The sequence below is a fragment of the Lygodium microphyllum genome, chromosome 30, assembly GCF_053477565.2.
Source record: "Lygodium microphyllum isolate KBCC chromosome 30, Lygodium_microphyllum_v1.1.10, whole genome shotgun sequence".
NCBI classification, from domain to species: domain Eukaryota; kingdom Viridiplantae; phylum Streptophyta; class Polypodiopsida; order Schizaeales; family Lygodiaceae; genus Lygodium; species Lygodium microphyllum.
In genome coordinates, this window is record NC_141164.1 from 28171704 (window position 1) to 28193007 (window position 21304).

The following is a 21304-nucleotide window of genomic DNA, read 5'->3' on the forward strand; positions in this document are numbered from 1 at the left end:
CTTAGACAACCAAAACCCCATTGGCCCCAACAACTCACGCCCCTTGCAGCATTTCTATCTCCTTCAATCTTCAACACATTGACTCTCAAAAGTGACCAGCACCTCTAGGAAGGAATTTACCCCTTGATTGTCCTACAATTTGGGCACAATAGGGTCTTCAATCTCTTGCATGTGGACCATAACACATTGAGAATGGGCTCACCCCTCAAATCAGCTGCATCAGCTGCATCAACTGCAAATCTTTGTCTTCGGCTACTACACCAAGTATGGTATCCTCAATAATTATGCACGGATTTTAAGATTGCTAAGAAACTGATTTTTGTTGTAACTCAAGGTTTCAGCAACAAATTCTTTAATTGCTACACAAAGCTGAAAATGGCCGAGAATTGCTGAGAATATCAACAAATGTTGAGAGAGAGAGAGAGAGAGAGAGAATTGAGGGGAGAGAAATTTCAGGTTTCTATTGCTAGAAGTGGGCTGTTATTTTGCCAACACCCCTGACATTGCTCCAAAGGCAATCGCCTGTTGCTAGCAAGGACTGAAATGTTGTCACTAAACTGTACCTGTAGTTGCCACAACCTGCTAGATGGGCCAAAAATGTAGTTGCTTAGTCTTGAGTTGCTCCCTAGTAACTCCAAATATCTTCTTCCAGCTATTGCCTGCTATCTGCAACCTCTCTCTCTCTCTCTCTCTCTCTCTCTCTCTCTCTCTCTCTCTCAACCTCCACAAACTCCTGAATGGCTGCCAAGCAAAATCAGCCTCAAGCAGCCCCAACAGCCCTCTCTTAGTCTTGCATGGGAAAATTTTCCACTTGGCAACCTTCTTTGTGACTTGCATCCTTCTAAATGCAATTTTCAGCATGAATGACTTAAATTTCAGAATTTAAATTCTAAAAATTAATTAATTATCCCTAGCCCCTACCCAAGAACTAGATGGTGCCCAATCATGATTTAATGTGTTAACCCCCATGAAACATTAAATTGTCCCAAACATTAATAGGCCTAGGACTAACACTAATTAATTAATTGATGCCTAGTCCCCAATGTTACCACTCAACATTCAAATGGCCCAACTAACGGCCTAAGCCCAAACTGGTAGCAAACACACACAAGTACCTATTCAGCCTAACTTTACACTATCGTTTACCAATGTCACCCACTCTTCACTTGAGATACTTGGCCATCACCGTGACTTAGCTAATTTGCGCTCATATCTGCACAACTTCATAAAGCCAAAGCTAAGCATTAAAAATACCCATCCCCACAAAAACCCTCTCAATTCTAGCAAGGATGCATTAACTTTGTGATTTTCTATTAGAGAATTTCCTACATGCTCCTCTATGAATTTAAAAACAAGCTAGTCCAATTGGCTCGATATTACCCTACCAAGCGTATCTTTTCTGCATGATTGTGGCCAAGCACCACATCAATAGATTTTACATGTCACTTCATAATAGCAGCCAAGTCGTGAGATTAATCTAGTAATAGATCAATATTTTACCAACTCTTGAATCGCCAATAAAATACCTAAAATACACAAAAATGTGTCCAACCCAACCGGCATGCACAAACTAATAGATGAGCTAACAAACTTGCCAAAACCCTCTCTCAAATCATGGGTAATCTAATACAACAGAATAATACAATGATAATGACTCATCACAATCCATACAACATAAAACCACCAAAGTAGAACCATGGATACCCAAGCACTGGGTGATCAAGCCACCACCAAAAAATAGAGAATAACCATAGCATGTCTCTATGTCTATCATCAATGTTTCACATTAGCATACAAGACTGTCCTATCAAAAATGCCTCTAAACATATGTGACCATGAATTTCCCACCTTTGGCCAATCCAAAGTGTCCCCTCAAGTGAGCTCAAGACCAAGAGCCAATCTTGCTCTGTCAAATAACTAGCTCATCATGAATTTGGATGTCAATCCCAACTCCTACATTTGGACCTGCTAGACTTCGATCCATGTGTCAAGGACATCCCTCTCTAGAACTTGTGAACTTGTATGCCTATATAGATGAGGCTCGACGGCCCCATCGCACCACCCTCTCACACTCCCTCTGTGGCACTGGAGAATCGTGAGGGATGATCACATCACCTAGACTAGAAAGCAATAAAGGAAGGGGCCACCAAGCCCTTCCCTTGATCTGAAGAAGCAAATCCCTTCCACATCTTGGATTTCTTCTCAACCGAAGGTTCGAAGTTGAAATTTGAGAAAGAGAAGGACTCATCAAATGGAATTTACATCCTACTGCTTCTTCTCCATCTTCTTCTGTGAGACTGCTAACTCCTTACAATCCTTCTGCAAATGTCCCTTCTCACCACAGTGATAACGCTAAATCTCCCACTTTTTCTTCCCCTCGCTAATCAGACGCTTCTCGGTGCTCATGTTCAACCTGTGTGTACTTAGATGCTACTTGCGTTTTCAACTTGGGCCACTTGCAATCATCAATTTGCTACATTAAATGCTCAACCAACTTGCATTTTTCATTTTCTGCCCCTAACCGTGACTAAGCAACTGTTTGCACAAGCCATTGTTGCTGTTTCCGGCAATTTTTGACTAGTTTTTCTTCATTTTGCAACAATTGCCCTTCGATTTTGATTAGATTCTTGGTTACATTGCATGTGAACTCTCATTTTGTGACATCTTTTCTATTGGTTTGGCTGTAATGATAAGTTACATGGACCTAACCATCTTATATGGAGTGCTATGATGAAAGTTTGGTTTGTGCAAAAGCGGAGCTAATACATTGTATATAGAGTTAATCATCAGCCTCAACGTTCTTTTCCTATTCTCAAAGATTTTGATGAGGACAACCATGAGAAAGCTGTGCTTACATGGGATTCAAATGATGCACGTGCATATTTTGCACTACTTTGGCGTGTCTCTAAAGAAGTCCTACCAAAGGTTACCTACTACAGGACATCTCTCAAAGTATGGTTGAAGCTTCAGATGTTATACAAGGCACCTTTCACCATACGTGCAGTGACCCTTTATCAATAACTTTAGCAAAAGAAATTTGAGTCTAAGGACACCATTCAATCATTTTTGCACCTTGTTACACAAGTACAGGACGAACTTTGACACATTCAATCTGCCCTTCTAGAAGCACGTCTTGTAGGAAAGGTACTCTACAAGGCCCCTCCAAAGTTTAATGGAGTGGCAAATGCTTTGCAGGAGTAAACATCATATAACCTATGAGCTTTATACATATCTCCTCAATGCTACATATCAATTTGAAGCAACAAATTGGTGTCTCATCAACAAGGAGGAGAACTTGTAATCAACAAAGAAGCACATAGTAGGAACCAAGATCCTGCAATCTGATACCATATCAAAAGTGGTGCAACAATGGAAGCATAGACAAGAACTAAAATAAATTCTTGAACACAAGACAAAAAAGAAAGAGAGAATACAGAAGAACACTACAAAAGAAGAGAACTCAAAGATGTGCTAGAGAAATGGAATCCATATATCAAACACGAGACAATGCATACGACAGTGAGTCAGAGGCTACGTGGGCACTACCACCAACTACTCTCTCCAACGAAAGTCTACTTGAAGAATGATGATGACTATATGTGTTGAGTAGGAACCAACTACTCTCTCTAACGAAAGTCTACTTGAAGAATGATGATGACTATATGTGTTGAGTAGGAGGAGGAGCCCAATGAATAGACCCCTTTGGCAAAATGGCCAAAGTTGAGGAATCCAAGATTCAGGTTGAGCTTCTATACCACCATGCATGAAGAGATGAGAGGTTTCTATTATCTCTACTTGTTTATGTTCAAGACAATGTAGATGATGATCAACTTTGGTGCTTTCTATGCAATTGGCACAGTTGACAATTCCAGAGTATCCATTGAGTATGTATCAACATAGTTGTATGCATGATATTGGATATCTTCTACTGACTATTGTGATAAGGAACATGGTGGACATTTGGTGGACCCTCTAACTATGTCTTCTAGCACAACACCATTGTATATTTTATTGTACAATTTAGTATGATCTTAGGAAGGTACTAACCAAACATAATTCAAACTTCATTTTTGTGTTAGGGGCCTCTTTATGGTTTGTAGAATGTGTGCATACACCAAGATGGCTTATTTATTGGCCTTTTTATTTCTTATTGGCCACCCAATGGACAACTAAGATTAGGGTCTTTCACTCTTAGTGTTGTATATAGCACTACCTCATGTTGTTCACATATCATTCAAGGAGACTAAGGCAGAGAGTCGAGATCCCTGAGATTCACATGGCCACATCCTTGTACTATTGTATGTCTTACTAAATTAAGTTTCATCTCCCATTCATTAGTTCTTGTATTCATGCGTTCATTGGCATCTTGCATTTATGCTTTTTGGTTTCCTTGCTTTTGATTATGCACACTCACACAATATCCACCTAGGCACTAGGGGTTCTTTTATCTTCTTTGAGTTGTGGATTAAAAGAAACAATGTCTTACAAAGTCAAACCATCATCACCTTATGTAATATTGATCCTAATCATTTTTAAGCATCATCTCCAACCACCTCTCATTCCTTTCATGCAACATTTAGAGAACACATGCATACTCAAACTTGAGTCGCAAGGGTTTACTCAAAATATTCTATCAAGCAACGAGGGATGGTATATATTATTGATTTGTGGTAAATACACTAATTATATTGAAGGCACAAACTTTAGTAAAGGAGATTGCACCCATCCTAAAGTAATAACTAACTCGAAAAGAATCCTGACCATAGCAAGATGGACTTACATCAACTATTGAAAAAGTTATTCCCTCACAACTTTATTGGCCCTCCATACGAAGATATATATGAATATATAGCAACAAGATGAAAGACATCCCAAAAGAATGTTATTCACTCGACTCAATAACCCTCTATAAGCTACTATAAATAACATTGAACATATTATGAGTATTGAAAAAGCTCTTTAGAAGAGCACCTACTTTCCTCGCAATGTAATAAATAATAAACTACCAACACAACGCATTAGCAACACACTACATGGCTCATCAACTATTGAAAAAGTTGAAAGCCATTCTAAAAGGAGGTTATTTGCTGGACTTCAATAGCGATCCATGTGAAGACATGTACAAGTTCAAGGCCACAACTACACAAACAAACGAATAATAGAAATGCTATTTTAAAGTGCAACTACTATCCTCAACATGTGACAAATAATCAACCTCTATATGTTCACAGTGTCCCCTCATAACCCTTCTCAATGACACCCAACATAGGATAGCAATCAAAACCTATCACCATGGACAAAACATGCCTTAAAATAGCTGATTTGCCTCTTTGACCAAGGATGTTTGCATAAGGATTACTCGTGATCAACAAATAAACATGTAATGACCTATTCTTAAGAAGGCAACCAATTTTTCTCAATTAGTCAATAATTTGAGACCAAGAAAAATCAATCATTTGCTTCCCCCTTGAGGCCTATCAATGTGAGATAATGCAACTCCTTAACGTTCATGATCTAATTGATGGCCCTACCAATGAGGACTCACCCAAGGACCAAGGGGAGGAAGGAGGAGAAAATCAAGTAGTGTCTTGCTATAAAACATCACAAGAGAGTAATGCCATATCCACAAATTTGGATACTAGCAACAATTGTATCATGGTGAACTCTGAGAAAGATATTTGGTTATAAAAGTTGGAGATATAACAAGAGGTCTATCACCTTACCATATCATTATTCTTGTTCTACTCTTTGGTTAGAGGTATACTGATTCTTGTTTTCCTGATGCCTAAATCATTACCAATCCAGAACTGGTCCATAATCAATTAATACAAACTGATGGCTAGTCAATAAAAGACCTTCCCTAATGTGTGAATAGCTAGGAACCCATATGCAAAGACAAACAAAAAGACAAAATCAATCAAATGCAATTCCAGTACATGCCAATGACTGGCACTCAAACCCTCAAGGAGCCAACCCGGCCATAGTGACACAACAGTCCAAAGCCTGTTTAAAACTTTCTAGTATCCATATAAGTATGTGCAGACACTATTGTCATGATTCTGAATCCCTTTGCCTGTGTATGAAAATGTTTTGAGCCTGACCTACCCCCTTGAGAAGACGCTGTCAACAAAAAGACCATCATACAACTAAAAAACAGCAGAATTGCCAAAAGGAGTTTCGAGGAATAAAATTAACTGACATATGACGCAAACTGGTTCATAGATCAGATTATTAAGGCATGCAAGCCTAGCATCTGCAAAAAGAACTTTTGTAAGCCCTGATAATTCTGCAAGTCAGTGAATTGATCTTCATACTTGGTTCGATATTTTGGATTCAGAAGCTTCCATTTCGTGCCTTTGTCGAGTGGATGTTGACACATAGTTGAAGTTCACATGATTTTCAGTGTGTTTTTGTTATCGCTGGTTATAACTGCTGGAAGTTTTCCAAGGGTAGGAAAGCGGCAGTGTCAGTTCAGTAAGGTCGTGTTTTGTTTGGGTCTTCATTAAGGTTGTTTTGCAGGTAAACAGCAGGAGATATATGAGTGCTGACAATAAACTGTGCTGGAAAATATGGCTTTCAGGTACAAATTTGCAATGGTGTTACGGTCTGCACGAAACACAACTCCACAAAAACAGAGACGCAAAAAAAAAAAAAAGACTGATCTAAGCAGCTTCCCCTCCTCTCTGTCAAACCTGCCTAGAAAGAACCGAAACAGCAAGAGACGGGAGAGTAAAGTGTGCAACTGCTAACCATTGAAGTACGTCCACTATCTTTGTCTGCGTTTGCCGGGTAAACCATAGCGAGAGGGTCACTAAATTTCGGTTGGACGAGGGGCCGAAGGCGAGGTAACGCAACTGAGCAAAGAGATGCACGTTCTGCGCAAGTGCATTTAAGGGAAAGCTAGGTTTCTTGAGTAGCCGGGTAAGGACGTAACACGGAAAGCTCCTTACACAGCCGCGGCAGCAACTGCGAGTTGTCGGGGCGCCAGGCCTCTCCTCGGGGATGAGAGCAACGGTCGCCGGAGAGTCGCAGGAAACGCCGTCGCTACGACGAACGAGAGAACAGAAGCGGTAACCCTAACTTCGACTGTGAGAGAAAGAGAGAGAGAGAGAGAGAGAGAGAAAAGGAAAGTGAGGCGCAGAAAGAGAGCGAGAGAGAGAGAAAGAGAGGTCATGAACCTTCGTGTAGACTGCGCTTAAGAATTTGACATTTTATTTTTCCTCTGGGGATTTCAAAATCTGCAAAGAATTTGAGATTCTATAGCCAGCGCGAGGGTAGTTTCGGATCATTCGAACGTACGGGGCGCTTTTCTCATGACATCGTTTACATTAAAGAGAATGCCCCGTTTTTTAAGAGGCCCTTCCTGCACACGGCCACTTGAAAATTTTGCACCAACCGGACTGTAAAATAGTAAGTATATAATCATTCAAGCTATAATTGAAGGTATTTATCTCTTCTATTTCTACTACTAAACTTAGGAATAATGTTTTGATCATTAGAAGATTTCGTATTATCCTATGCCTTTCCTTTGCCTTTTTCATGCCTATCATTGTGCATCTTATGCCATTGGGACCTTATGTGACCCTACTGCACATAATAATGTGACCAGTAAAAGAGAGGACTTAGGACCATGGAACTTATTGCATGATTTCTTATGAGACTTAGGCTTGCCCCTATTGGACTATGAGTCTCTACCATGATTATTATTCCCATTACCACCTTGTCTTGGCGTGGTACTTATCTAGTTATTATACAACTAAGAGGATTTTTGGTTGGTCTCTAGTGCTTGGAGTGTTTCCCATTCTAGTTAGGATGGTTTGCTTGCTGTCTTTTAACTTCTTGCAATCTTTCTATCAACACTACTAGAATAGGAAACTTACAAATACATTGATAGTTACCACAATGTCCATAATTGTCCCATTGGTTGCTTTGGAATACTTAGTCACTATTACAAACATTTTGGCTCTATATTTTATCCTCATAGGCACCAACATGTAACTATACATCAAGAAATAAAGATTGTAATGCTACATATTTTTATTGCTTGCTACACGAGTTATTGAATTATAACTTAATGCTATAGGTTGGGGAGTGTATCCTTGCACAAGGTTTAGGGTAAGACCTTTGGTTGTGCCATCTATCTCCACATGGCAACTCTCAAAAAGCCAACACTTGGCATGATTTGGAATCTATCTCTTTGCTAATGTTTTCAAGTATACCACTAGTTGCATGGAATTTTTAGCAATTATCACATCATTTCCATCAACATCATACCCCATTGCTTCATTTCTTCACTTGAACTACCGTTAAAGTCTAAAATTAATGATATTTATGGAAAGTGCATATATATCCATTGAGTCTAAGACATGAAAAGATTATCTAACCATTTCATGTTGTTGAGGGCCAATTTCCTCTTAAGTACAACATGATTGCATGTTGAACAAGGTTCAATTCATTGCCTAAACAATTGGACAAGCAATATTAATGATACATTTTACTTCTCCAATTCTCCATAATGCTTGTGATAGAGATGTGGTTTTGGTTCTTAAGCCTAGCTTTGTCAATAAATTGTATCTTAGGTTTATAGAGAGTTCGAAAGGGATAGAGTATTTAAATCAAATTGGCCAAGATGTGTCGAGCTCATTGTTAGGAAGGAATGGTCATCCAAAACATCATATGATGCCTTGTTGGATTCATGCTAAATAGAGCATTTGTTTAAAGGCTCCACACTACATGCCAATTTTTTAAAAATGGCATTGCTTACAAAGAGCCATTTTGTTTGCAACCTTTTTTAGTATATATGCCAATCATGGTATGCTCGCATAATCATAAAAAATGCTTGACAAGTCCCAACGCCCTAGTTGCATGAAGTTTCTAGAAGACTCTAGAACATTCTAGAATATGACTCCACATCATGTCATCACTAATGTCAACATGCCATGTGTCAGCGTGCATGTCATGCCATCTGGCATCGTCTTGTAATGACTTGTATCCTCCTTAATCTCCTTAGGCTATAGTATAAATAAGGGTCATGGGCTACAAGCCCTTTAGTCTTGCCAACACAGATTGTGAGGCTCTTGTGAGGTAAGTCCTCTTCCAATTATTATCTTGTTCTAGTCTTGTCTCGTATCAAGTCTTGTGTTGTAATCAAGCCATGCTCTTGTGAGCACTCTTTAAACGACTAATCTCACAATCAAGTTCGAGATTGATTTCTCTTTCAAGTTCTTCTCTTGTAAGTTGTGAGAGCAATGTCCTCACTCTCGGAGAGAGCATTTGCCATGCCCATAACAATTTAGCAATATTGTTCTATTGCGATCTTGCCTAGTTGTGATGGAGTCCATGATGGAAGATATTGTTGCTTCTTTACAAAGCATCGATTAGCAAATCTAAGATCTCCAAAAAAGTAATGTAAGGCTACGAGTAGAGCAACTGCAAGCTTTGGGCTTAGCTATGCAAGACTACAATGATGCCTTCAAGAAATTCAAGAGACAAGCCTACATCAAGCGAGAGGCCCATCAACCTTACTAGCAACCTTTGTGATCAACATACGAAAGAACCAAAGCTTAGTCTTCTAGATAAATTTGATGGCACAACGTCAAAGTTCAAAGGTTTCCTCCACAACAGGTACGATTGTTTATATGTATGCAACCATATGGTCATCCAAATGATGCTTATTGGGTTGGCTTCATATGAACCCTTCTCTGAGGTATAGCTCTCTCTTGGTTTGCCCCCTTGCTTGGGAAGGAATCCCTATTGATATATAATTTTGACGCCTTCGTACAAGAGCTATTTGCCACATTTGGAGAAGTAGAGAGAGCAAAAGTAATTCGTCGAGATTATGCACTTCTTTTCGTTGAATAATGGTCATTTGGACAAGGGACAACATTTCAATTCCAAATACCTTAAAGATACTTAGTTCCATTATAGAGTAACACCTTTTGATGAAAGATATGAGTGGAAGTCCTCTAGAAATTTAGTCTTTTTCTTGGTTGGATCCTTTTCCATTTTTATAGTATTTTACCTTATGCTAAACATTGGTTTTGTAGCCATCGACACTCTCAAAGGAATCTCTATTTACTTAAATCATTTTTTCTTATTGAATCATACTTTTTAACCTACCTTGGTATATGTATCAAAATTTTGACAACTCACATACGTTTAATATATTTTATTAGTTGATTCCATTGGGGATCGAAAGATGATGTTAAAGATATTTTTCTCACTATGCCAAAGGTGCATACACTTTGTGAATTTCTCTCTCAAGCAATTGAAAGTGATAACTGCTTGTGCAAGAGAAGACAAGAAAGACATCAAGGAGCTACCTTGAATTCAAGTAGGGTGAAGACTTTTGAATACCAACCTAGCTAAGAAGACCAAGTATCTGAGGAAGAGCTTATGCAATTTGATATGATTCGGTTCAATCCATTAATAACTCAAGAAAAAAAAAGGTAGTGCATTAATGGATTATGCATGTATTGTGGCTAGTTGGAACACATCACTAAATATTGTCCTAATAAAGGAATGATTAGAATTCATGGTGCCACTACTTCATTACTGTTGGAAAATGTCTATGTCTAGTCTCAATAGAGACCGCACGGTGTCAAGCGTTTTTGTGAAAACTGAAAGCCCTAGTCAAATTGTAGTTAGGTTTGATTTTTGCTAGCTTAGTTGTTTGCGTGACAGTTTGTTTTGTTATTTCGTAGTTGGATTTCTTGTGTTTGTTTAGTTTAGGATTTATTTCTATCATTTTGTTTGATTTTGTTGAGTGTGAAACTTGATAGCCTTGGCCGATCTTGGTATTTTTTTGGACAGGTTGAAGTTGGAGTTTGCTAATAGCTACTGAACATCGAGGAGCTAGGTATGTATTCTTGTCGAGACTTTTGCACATCACGGGGATAATGGGTTCACGAGCACTTCATGTTGCACTTGTTGATGCACTACACTCGAGGGTCATCTCCTATTCTTATTAAATATTTTCATGCCATGGGTTGGGATTATGCACGTTTTGCACCATCATTGAGCACTAGCACGACATGAGGTCCACTGTAGCTATATGCAATATATTTTAGATGCACGTGCACATGAGAGAGCACCTATCATTGAGCACGCACATTTCTTGCATGCACGATATTTGGAATATTCATCACAAATATAGGAACCTTTGGTTGAGAGTTTAAGGTGGTTGGGTGAGTTCGAGGGTCGTGAAGGATGTCATCAATTGTGAGATGGGTTGTTCTTATCTGGTCAACATCTTGAGGACCATCATTTTCTAGAGTGATTGTGAGATTTTGGATGGGTGGAGCGAAGATTGATATTTTATTTATGAGAGTTGAGAGGTGAGGATAAGGAATTTTAAATTAATCAAGAAATTTTGTTTGCATTTTGCATGATGCACGATCACATGTAGATAGACTAGGCACAATTTCTTCAATGCATACATTATTTTTGTGTGTAGCATCTCTTGAGTGGTTGCATAGCATGAATTTCAATTTGCATATCTTCTCAAATCATGTATGGTTGTGCGCGGAGTTCTCTTTCATAGCATATTCATGCTAGGGCACACTACATTAAAAAAAAACAAATTCATATCCAGAGAATATTTATTTTGAAGACTCAAGGATCAAAGAAAAAGATCGTATGTTTTACATCGTCAACGAGTATTTCTTGAAGGAAAAGAGGACATGTGTGGTGAAAGTGTGTGCAACTACAAGAACAATGGGCCAAGGAAGGGAATAAGTTGTCCAAGATAAAAGATGGAGAAAAATGATGTGATTTATGAAAATCAGTATTTTTGCCTATTTTTTATGGATTTTTGTAATTCAGCCCACGTGGACTTGTTGACCACATATATTCCAATTGTTTTGAGTATCCAATTGACCATATTCGGAGTTCAAATGACGAAGTTATGATCCAAAGAAGTTGCAAACAGGCATAGAGCAAAAAAAAACGAAAATAGTGAAAAGCAGTAGAAAAGCAAAAGCTAAAAGCTAAAAGCAAAAAGTGTAATGTATGTGAGTATAGATAGAAAACTATATAAGGAGAGGAGATTGAAGAGTTAGGGGCCTTCCCCCTCTTGTACAATTGTATTTTGTGAGAGAGGAGAGAGGAGAGAGGAGAGAGGAGGGTCACATGCTAGAGTGAGCTCTTGTCATGCCAATTTGAAAGTTGGAGCTTTTGGGTGTCAAAGCGTCGAGCGTCGGCTCAAGGTTGTTAAGGTACGAGAATATATCTCACTTTGTTTATTTTCAAATTGTTGGTTTTTTTTTTGTTGAGTTGTGGTGTTGTGATGTTCTATCCGAATTTGGGTTTGAATTGAGCTACAAGAGGCATTGTTTATTATTATTTTTTTGTGTGTGGTTCGTGTGGTGTCTGTCAAAATATTTAAATTTTTGTGTTGTGTTGTGCATCCGACAATGTCAATTACCCCAACCGGCCCTCCTTAATGTCTCGTTATCGAGTTGTGAGCTTGCTCTCGATCACCGCTCGCATAACAACAGCTAGATAAAGCTTTGGGAAACCCAAAATAATGTCTCTTCCTATCTAGAGATCCAACATTTGGCTCTATGCTACCAATAAAGATGAGGGAATATAAACCGACAAACAAGCTTTGTTAGACTTTGGAGCCACATCATGCTTCATGGATGAGAAATTTATAGAGTAACATGGTATATAGCTTTTAAGGAAAGCAAAGCTAGTATGTGCACAAGTATTAATGGTTGATGTCTTACTTTGGGAGACCTTAGGGATGAGACAACCCATAAAAGTTACACTAAGGAGTCTTGTATAGATATAGTCTTCAACATCATCCATTGTCCAAATTGTTCCATTGTTATTGGGCTACCATAGCTAGAATTACATAACCTTGACATCAATTGGAGCTCTAGAAAGGTGCCAATGCAAAATCATAGAAGAAAGAAAATTTGACCAATATACATTGGTGTTCACGCGTCAAGCAAAGAAGAATTCATTCTTTTTTATTCATGCAATTCGAATGGAGAAACCAAGGGATGAAAGTCTAGACACACTCTCAACTCAATATGCAGAGTTCAAGGATGTGTTTGAAAAGAAGAATGCATATATGCTATTGGAACACTGACTTGATGATTGTGCATCAGATGTACGTGAAAGAGCTCAACCTCCTTTTGGCCCCATCTATATAAGCTATCCCAAAATGAGTTAGTATAGCTCAATAAATATGTTGATGAGAATCTCCCCAAGGGATTCACACGTCATTCAAAATCTCCAGCGGATACTCCAATTCTATTTGTTAAGAAAAAAGATGGATCCCTCTGTACGTGTGTGGATCTCCAATAACAAATATTTAAATCGTGCGTCCATGCGCATACAAAATAATAAATAAATTTTAGGCGCTTCAATAAATAAGTGTGTTAAAATAATTATTGGTGCCACGCCTAAGATGCGTGCCCATCAAAAATGATAATTTCTTTCAAAATAACTTGAATACACGTTATCGCCCAGTGCTTCCGAATGCCACCGCTGCCTACTCTACACATCAACTGAAGCATTCACAATTGTTAGAAAATAATAAAATTAAACCGACAAAAGTGAATACCTAGCAGTCTTCAGCTACAAAATAAATAAATTGGTTAGAACTCAATTCTAACCTTAATTTATTACGAGTACGCACTCTAAAATCATAAACGTCCATTAATTTAAATATGTATTTTGCGGAATCACCCACTATGGAATCACCCACTTGCACATTAAATTAACAAGACAGCCGAAAAGGACAGGCGTCCCTATCGACTTTTTGCACAAGGAATCCACCTATAGCATTGAGTCTGTAAACAACTAGAGTATTTAACAAACATCAACATTTGTTTAACTAAATGTAAATATAGTTTGAATAATATTAAATTATGTCTGCTAACATATAGAACATATAGATATAATTCCTTACAATGATGTACAATGTCCAATTACCACCTAGATATGCATTGTCGTATGTTTTTGAAACGCAATACATATGCAAAGTGAGAAAAAATAAAAATTTAGAATAGAAGGCATTTACAATACATCAACAAAATAAATTTGTAAAATCAAAACCCCCCATATGAGCCCCGGCAACAAATATAATTTTACGGAATCCATTGCAAAACCTCACATAATCCACCATGGAATACCTCCTCGCATCATACCCTCGGGGTGGGCTAGCAATTGTCCTCAATTGCAATTAGCTCAATGTGGAGCCAACAGTGAGGGGTAAGCACTTAGGTCTCAAGCATGCATCCATTGGGCCTCTTCAACATGATGATTTTTAAACTTAACCAAATGTCTAGAATATCTACAGCCAGTTCTAGTGGTCATAAAGTCAATATCTAGAATGGTTTCAGGTTCAAGGATTTCAGTTTCTTCTTCTAGCAAATGAGGGTTTTCATAGACAGGATGTACATGTAATTGGCCTCTAAAAGGTCGTAACAAACTAATATGAAAAGTGTTGTGGATTTTCCAGTGTTGTGGTAATTCTAGTTTAAATGCATTGTCGTTGATTTTGTGAATGGTCTTGAAAGGTCCATAAAATCTAGGAGCTAACTTTAAAACAGGGTGTTTGTCAACACTTTGTAATCTTCGCTTTTCAATACGTAACCAAACATAATCATCAACTTTGAAATTCATAGCTTTTCTTTTTTTGTTGTATTGTTTTGTGTATGATTGCTAGGCTTTCGCAATCATATCTTTAACTTCATAAAAAATAGTAACATGCATGTTAGCAATATCATCAGCAGCTTGAACTTTGTTTGACAATGATGTAACAGGTGTAGGTAATCTATATCCATAAATAATTTCAAATAGTGCTTTCTGTGTATTTGTTATGTGGTGTGTTATTGTATGCAAATTGAAGTAAATGTAAATGTGTATCCCATGTTTGTGTTTTGGAAATCGTGTATGCACGCAAAATATCTAAAATGGTACTGTTAGTAGCTTCTGTTTGCCCATTTGTTTCAGGATAAAATGCAAATGAAAAATCAGTCTTTGTTCCTAAATTAGCAAACAAAGTAATCCAAAAATTATTGCAGAATCTAGAATCATAGTCATAAATAATAACTTTTGGCAAACCATGATTAGTGAAAATAGTTTTCAAGAACAATTGAGTAGCTTGAGATGCAATTAACGTTTCTTGCATGGAATGAAATATGCTTGTTTGCTAAAACTATCGACAATAGTCCAAATCATATCATGATTAGCTTTAGTGTTAGGCAAACTAGTGATAAAATCCATTGAGATCTGTTCCCATGGTTGTTCTGGAATTGGTAAAGGCATTAATAAACCATATTGTTTACCATGGTGTCGTTTAACTCTTTGGCAAATTAAATATTCAGATACAAAGTTAGATACATCAGATTCCATGTGTGGCCAATAAAAATCTTCAATCAGTATACGCAAAGTATAAATAATTCCTCTATGGCCTTGGTATTGAGAACAATGAATTGCATGTAAGACATATGATCGAAATGGAACAGTTACACATAATCTTTTTTCATAGAACATCAATCCATCAGCGTAAGACAATGAATCAATGGGAATCCAATTATTTGCAACAAATTTATTCCAATCAGCTTGAAAACTAGGGACTTGGTAGTAGGTATCTTTTATAGGGAGAAGAGAGTCAAAAGATATCACAGAGATATTATGAATAGTCCGTCTTCTACTTAAAGCATCGGCAATAACATTCTCTTTTTCAAGTTGGTGTTGGATAAGTGGATGAAAACTTTGAATAAAAGTAGCCCATTTAATATGTCGGTCAGATATTTGTGGTTGACTAAGAAGATGTTTAATGCTTTGTTGATCAGTTTTGATCATGAATTCAGATCCCATTAAATAGTGTTTCCATTGACGTAAAGCTTGTACTACAGCTAGCAATTCCTTATCATAAGTAGAATACTTAAGTTCAGAGGGTTTAAGTTTGCAGCTAGAGTAGGCTATGGGATGAGAATCTTGCATAAGAACTCCTCCTATTCCAGATCCACTAGCATCAGTGACTACTAGGAAAAATAGTCTATTGAAGTCAGGTAATTGCAATACAGGAGCATGAGTTAAAGCATGTTTCAGTAAATCAAAGGACTTTTGTTAATTGTCGGACCAATGATACTCAATGCCTTTCTTTAATAAATTTGTCAAAGGTAATGCAATCAATGAAAAAATTTCTCATAAATTTTCTGTAAAAGCTAGCAAGACCTAAGAAAGAACGTAATTCGTGCACAGTTTTAGGTATGGGCCAATTCAAAATTGCTTCTATCTTTTTAGGGTCAACTTTAATACTTTCAGATGAAACAATATGTCCTAGGTATTCAATATGTATTTGAAAAAATTCACTATTTTGAGGATTAGCATATAATTGATTCTCTTTCAATAATTTAAAAACCAAAGATAAATGTTCATAATGCTTGTTTTCATTCTTACTGAAAACCAATATGTCATCAAAGAAAACAATGACACAATGCTAATGCTTCAAAAATATGTGATTCATCATACGACTGAATGTGGCTAGTGCATCAGTTAAACCAAAAGGCATAACAAGGAATTCATAGTGTCCAAATTGTGTTCTAAATGCAGTTTTGAATATATTAGATGTGTCCAATCGTACTTAATGGTATCCAAATTTAAGATCTATCTTGCTAAATATTGCAGATCCTTGTAGTTTGTCCATAAGATCATCTACCCTAGGAATCAGATATCTATTCTTAACAATGATATTATTTAGGGCACGATAATCAATGCACATCCTATAGGTATTGTTTTTCTTATTTACTAATAGGACAGGTGCACCAAATGGAGAACTACTAGGTCTAATAAGTCCTCGGGTTAACAATTCTTCAACTTGGGCTTGAATTTCTTTCTGTTCAATTTGGTTATGTCTATATGGTTTACATGGTGGTTGTGATCCAGGAATTAAGTCTATTTTGTGATCTTCGGGACGTATGGGTGGTAAGCCAGGTGTTAAGTCAGTAGCAAAACAATCTTGAAATTGTGAAAGAAATTGTTTGTGCCTAGGATGCGTCTGATTTTCTTTAGCTTCAACTTCATTGACCCATGTTAAGTAGGATTTGCTACCTTTTCGTAATGCACGTTTAGCATGTGTATGACTAAGCAATGGAAAATTATCGAAAGTGTGCATACCATGCAATGTGATTTGTTTTCCATTAGAATGAATCTTCATTGAATGCGTGGAATAATCTATATCGGGATTATACTGATGATGCCAAGGCATTCCTAAGATAATGTCACTAGATTGTAAAGGCACAACTAAGAAATTTCTACGTTCAACATAGTCACCAATTTTAATTTCTAAGTCATGCACTTCTTGTGTTCCATTGTATCTAGCGCCTCAGAATGCAGCCTTGATGCTACAATGAGTAGAAATAGTATGTAAATTCAATTCTTTGACCAATTTTGCAGAAATAAAATCGCGTGTCATGTAAAACAATCTTTTCTTTACCATGCACAAGACATTTCATCGTTAATAAAGAATGGGGATTTTGCATACCTGGTAAAGTATTTGAAGTAGTACCGATATCATCATCGTCTTCCGTGAAATATGGCATTTCTTCATGTTTTTCATTTTCTCTCGCTCCCAAATAGTTGATGTGAACAATCGGCTTTTTGGATTGACAATTCGTTGCTAGATGTCCAGGTTGATGACATTTGTAATAGACTATGGGTTTGGCTTTAGATACATTATTGGTAATAGCTAAAAGTTTAGGAATGTTGGGATTTGGTTGTAAAGATGGCTTAAGGATTTGTGTTTGATGGTAAAGCAGGGGGTCGTGTCCAAGATTTACTGAATGAAGATGGAAGGAAACAGTTTTGATTGAATCTTCGAAAATTTGAATTGAATTGTTTTGAACCAAAGTTACCATTAGTTTGAAATTGTTGTGGTCACTTCTCTCATTCTCAAATTTTGTATTCAGTGTCATGGGCCAAGGAAATTGCATCTTCGAGAGTCGTTGGCTTGAACATATTCACCTCTACATAAAAATGTCAAAGCAAGCCAGACATAAACTTGCGTTTATTATGGGTTGCCTCAGGTACATCTACGAGCATTCGAAGTTGCAATAAAGCATTCCAAAAACGCTCGGTATATTATGAAATAGGCTCACGATATCTCTGTTGTAGAAGATCCCATTGTTTGATCACTTTTTCGTGGAATTGGGGTTGAAGAAAATTCTACAAAAAATTATTTTGGAGAGTCTCCCAAGTAGTAGAACAATCAATGCTTTTGCGGATAACAGTCCACCATAGGGATGCTCTGTCCACTAGATGATTAGTGACACACTTAATTTTGTCTTTCTCAGCATACTGTTCTTCATGGAAATAATCATCAAATTGACTGATAAAAGCAAGTACAGTCTTTCCATCGCGTGATCCATTGAAAGTACGAAATTTGAAATTTCTTTTACTTATCTTTGTTTATTTTCAAATAGATTGCACTTCAAGTGTTGGATCAATCGTATGTCGTATAAGATCTTCAAATTGCGGTCCATCTTGGTCGGTGGTAGATCGTTGCAGATTGGCCAATTGAGCTTGCAAAGTTTGACTTGCTCTTCGTTCCTCTTGAAGTTGTATTATAATCAAATTTAGTTTTTACTCCATCGTTGGTTCTGGTAAATCTCCTTCAGCCATAAAATCTTCCATGGTTTGATCGGAGCTCAAAGTCGGGTTTACAAGGCTTATTTCTTTTTTCTTAAATGGCTTTTTGCAGTATTTCTTCTTTGCGGATGCTGAATTTGATATCAGATCGTCTTCCAAGAAGATAATTTGTGTGTGCAGACTGCGTATAGCAATCTGTTTGCTGGAATTGAACTCTGTCAGAATGCAGGCACGAACAGGGGCTTATAGAGAGGTGGAAAATGAGCTCGTGATTGTCCAGTGTGAACACCGGCTATGGATAAGATTTAAGCTTGATTTATTGAAGCTTTAGTAATAGCTTAAACCTTTAAGCTTTAGCTTCTTGAAAAGAAAGCTTAATCAAACGATTTGAACTGCGCTGGGACGAGAGGATGTTGACGTCAATGTCGCCGCTAGGGAGTACATACTGCCGTCATCGACGTCAAAATTTTGGGCTTTAAGATTTTTATAAAGCTTAATAAGATTTTTAATCTAAATTTAATAGAAGTTGCTTATCTGCTTCTCTTTGAGAAAAAATGTTTTGCAAAGGAACTTCCTGAGTAGTCCTCCGCCTGTAGACCGGTCCTTCGCGATCCAATAGTGTAGCAGGGGGTTCTTCACTGCCACGAACACGCTGCTATTGACGGATTGCCGTGAGACTGACTGTAGAGCTCGATCATTCTAGGAGCTCCGCCTTCGCGCAAGATGATAAGCAATTGAAAGCCCTGGATCTCAGTTTCGCTCTGATACAACTGATGCACAGATCGGATGCTGTATGCATGCGTAGTGAGCGCCGAAAGGTCCCCAAGAACAAAGAACTCTACTTTTGCACAAAAAACAAGAGAGATGACTTGCACGACATGAAGCAAAAGATCCATTGGGTACAATCTTCCCCCATGCCTTGTGTGAGCGCTCCACAAAGCATGTATTTGATATATTATTCATCTCCAAGCTCAAAAAAATAGCCCAATTTACAATTAGCACACTTTAGCTTTTGTGTTTGCTTTTGTTCCACTAAAGAATTAAAGCGATTGGGTGCCCAAAGAGTCGGGTTGCGCCCAAATACTATGTCCAATAACAAATATTTAAATCATGCACCCATGTGCATACAAAATAATGAATAAATATTAGGTGCTTCAATAAATAAGTGTATCAAAATAAATATTGGCGTCACGCCTAAGATGCGCGCCCATCAAAAATGATAATTTTTTCCAAAATAACTTGAATACACATTATCGCCCAGTGCTTCCCAACGCCACCGCTGCCTGCTCTACACATCAACTAAAGCATTCACAATTGTTAGAAAATAATAAAATTAAACCGACAAAAGTGAATAACTAGCAGTCTTCACCTACAAAATAAATAAATTGGTTAGAACTCAATCCTAACCTTAATTTATTACGAGTGCGCACTCTAAACTCATAAACGTCCATTAATTTAAATATGTATTTTGCGAAATCACCCGCTATGGAATCACCCACTTGCACATTAAATTAACAAGACGGTCGAAAAGGACATGCATCCCCATCGACTTTTCGCACAAGGAATCCACCTTGTGTATGAGCCCTGGCACAACAAATATAATTTTATGGAATCCACTGTGGAATATGCCTCTTGGCATAACTTTGTCCATTCTTGTGACACATGCAATCAAGCTAAATTCTCTTGTCATAGGCCTCATGGCCTTCTTCAACCATTACCTATTCCAAGTAAGCCATGGTCATCCTTATCCATGGACTTCATTGTTGAACCATCTTCTTCTAGAGGGTATGATTCTACCGTGTTGGTTGTGGTTAATTGATTCACAAAAATGACACATTATCCTAACAATCGAGTATCAATGGAGAAGGATCAACAAGACTCTTCCTAGAATAGGTATATCAACATCATGGGTTACCTAATGACATTGTCTACGATCATGGCCCTATTTGGGTTTTGGAGAAACCTCTTTAAACTTCTTAGAGAACAAGTGAATCTTTCGTCAGCCAATCACCCACAGAGTGATGGACAAATAGAAAGAGTGAATCAAGCCTTGGAGCAATATCTTAGATGCACAATTGGTTATCATCAATACAATTGGGTGGATCTATTACCCGTTGCTAAGTTTGCATACAATAATTCCTACCGTGTCCCCCACTCAATTCACACCATTGTTTGTTAATTATGGTCAACACCTAGGGATAGAAAATCATGTAAGATCACATGAGAAGAATCCAATCGCTACTACAGACTTAGCTCAACACCTCTTTGATATTTATAAAGACTTGCAAGCACATATCAAACAAAGCGCAAGAGAAATATAAGAGAAATGCAGATAAGATTTGCATGTAACATGGATCATACAAAATTGGAGATCAAGTTTGGCTTCTTTAACGTGATCGAGATTCTTCTTATCCATCCTAGAAACTAGATTATCATGACTTGGGCCCTTCAAGATTCTTGGCCAAGTAAATCTAGTCACCTTTCATCTCTAGCTTCTCCAATCCATGAAAATCCATCTTGTATTCCATGTCTCACTCTTGGAGCCATCTCATACATCCAATATCCCTAAAAAGATCTTTGGGTGATAATTCAATAAGGTATTGCTCACAACTAAGCTATTGGAGGCACACAAACATAGCCTCTTCTGTGTGTGTGTGTGTGTGTGTGTGTGTGTGTGCATTCTCCTCATAGCTCC

The 21304-nt window shown here is 37.6% G+C and overlaps 1 protein-coding gene across 1 annotated transcript in view; it reads right to left on the reverse strand.

The window, feature by feature from the left end:
* LOC148009649 (flowering time control protein FPA-like) overlaps window positions 1–7189 on the reverse strand; it is a 32956-nt gene extending 25767 nt beyond the window's left edge. Inside the window, exon 1 of the mRNA XM_087673117.1 lies at window positions 6751–7189. Within this exon, the coding sequence (XP_087529243.1) occupies window positions 6751–6798 (48 nt within the window). The 5' untranslated portion in view covers window positions 6799–7189. The remainder of the gene's footprint in view (window positions 1–6750) is intronic.
* Between the last annotated feature and the right edge of the window lie 14115 nt (window positions 7190–21304).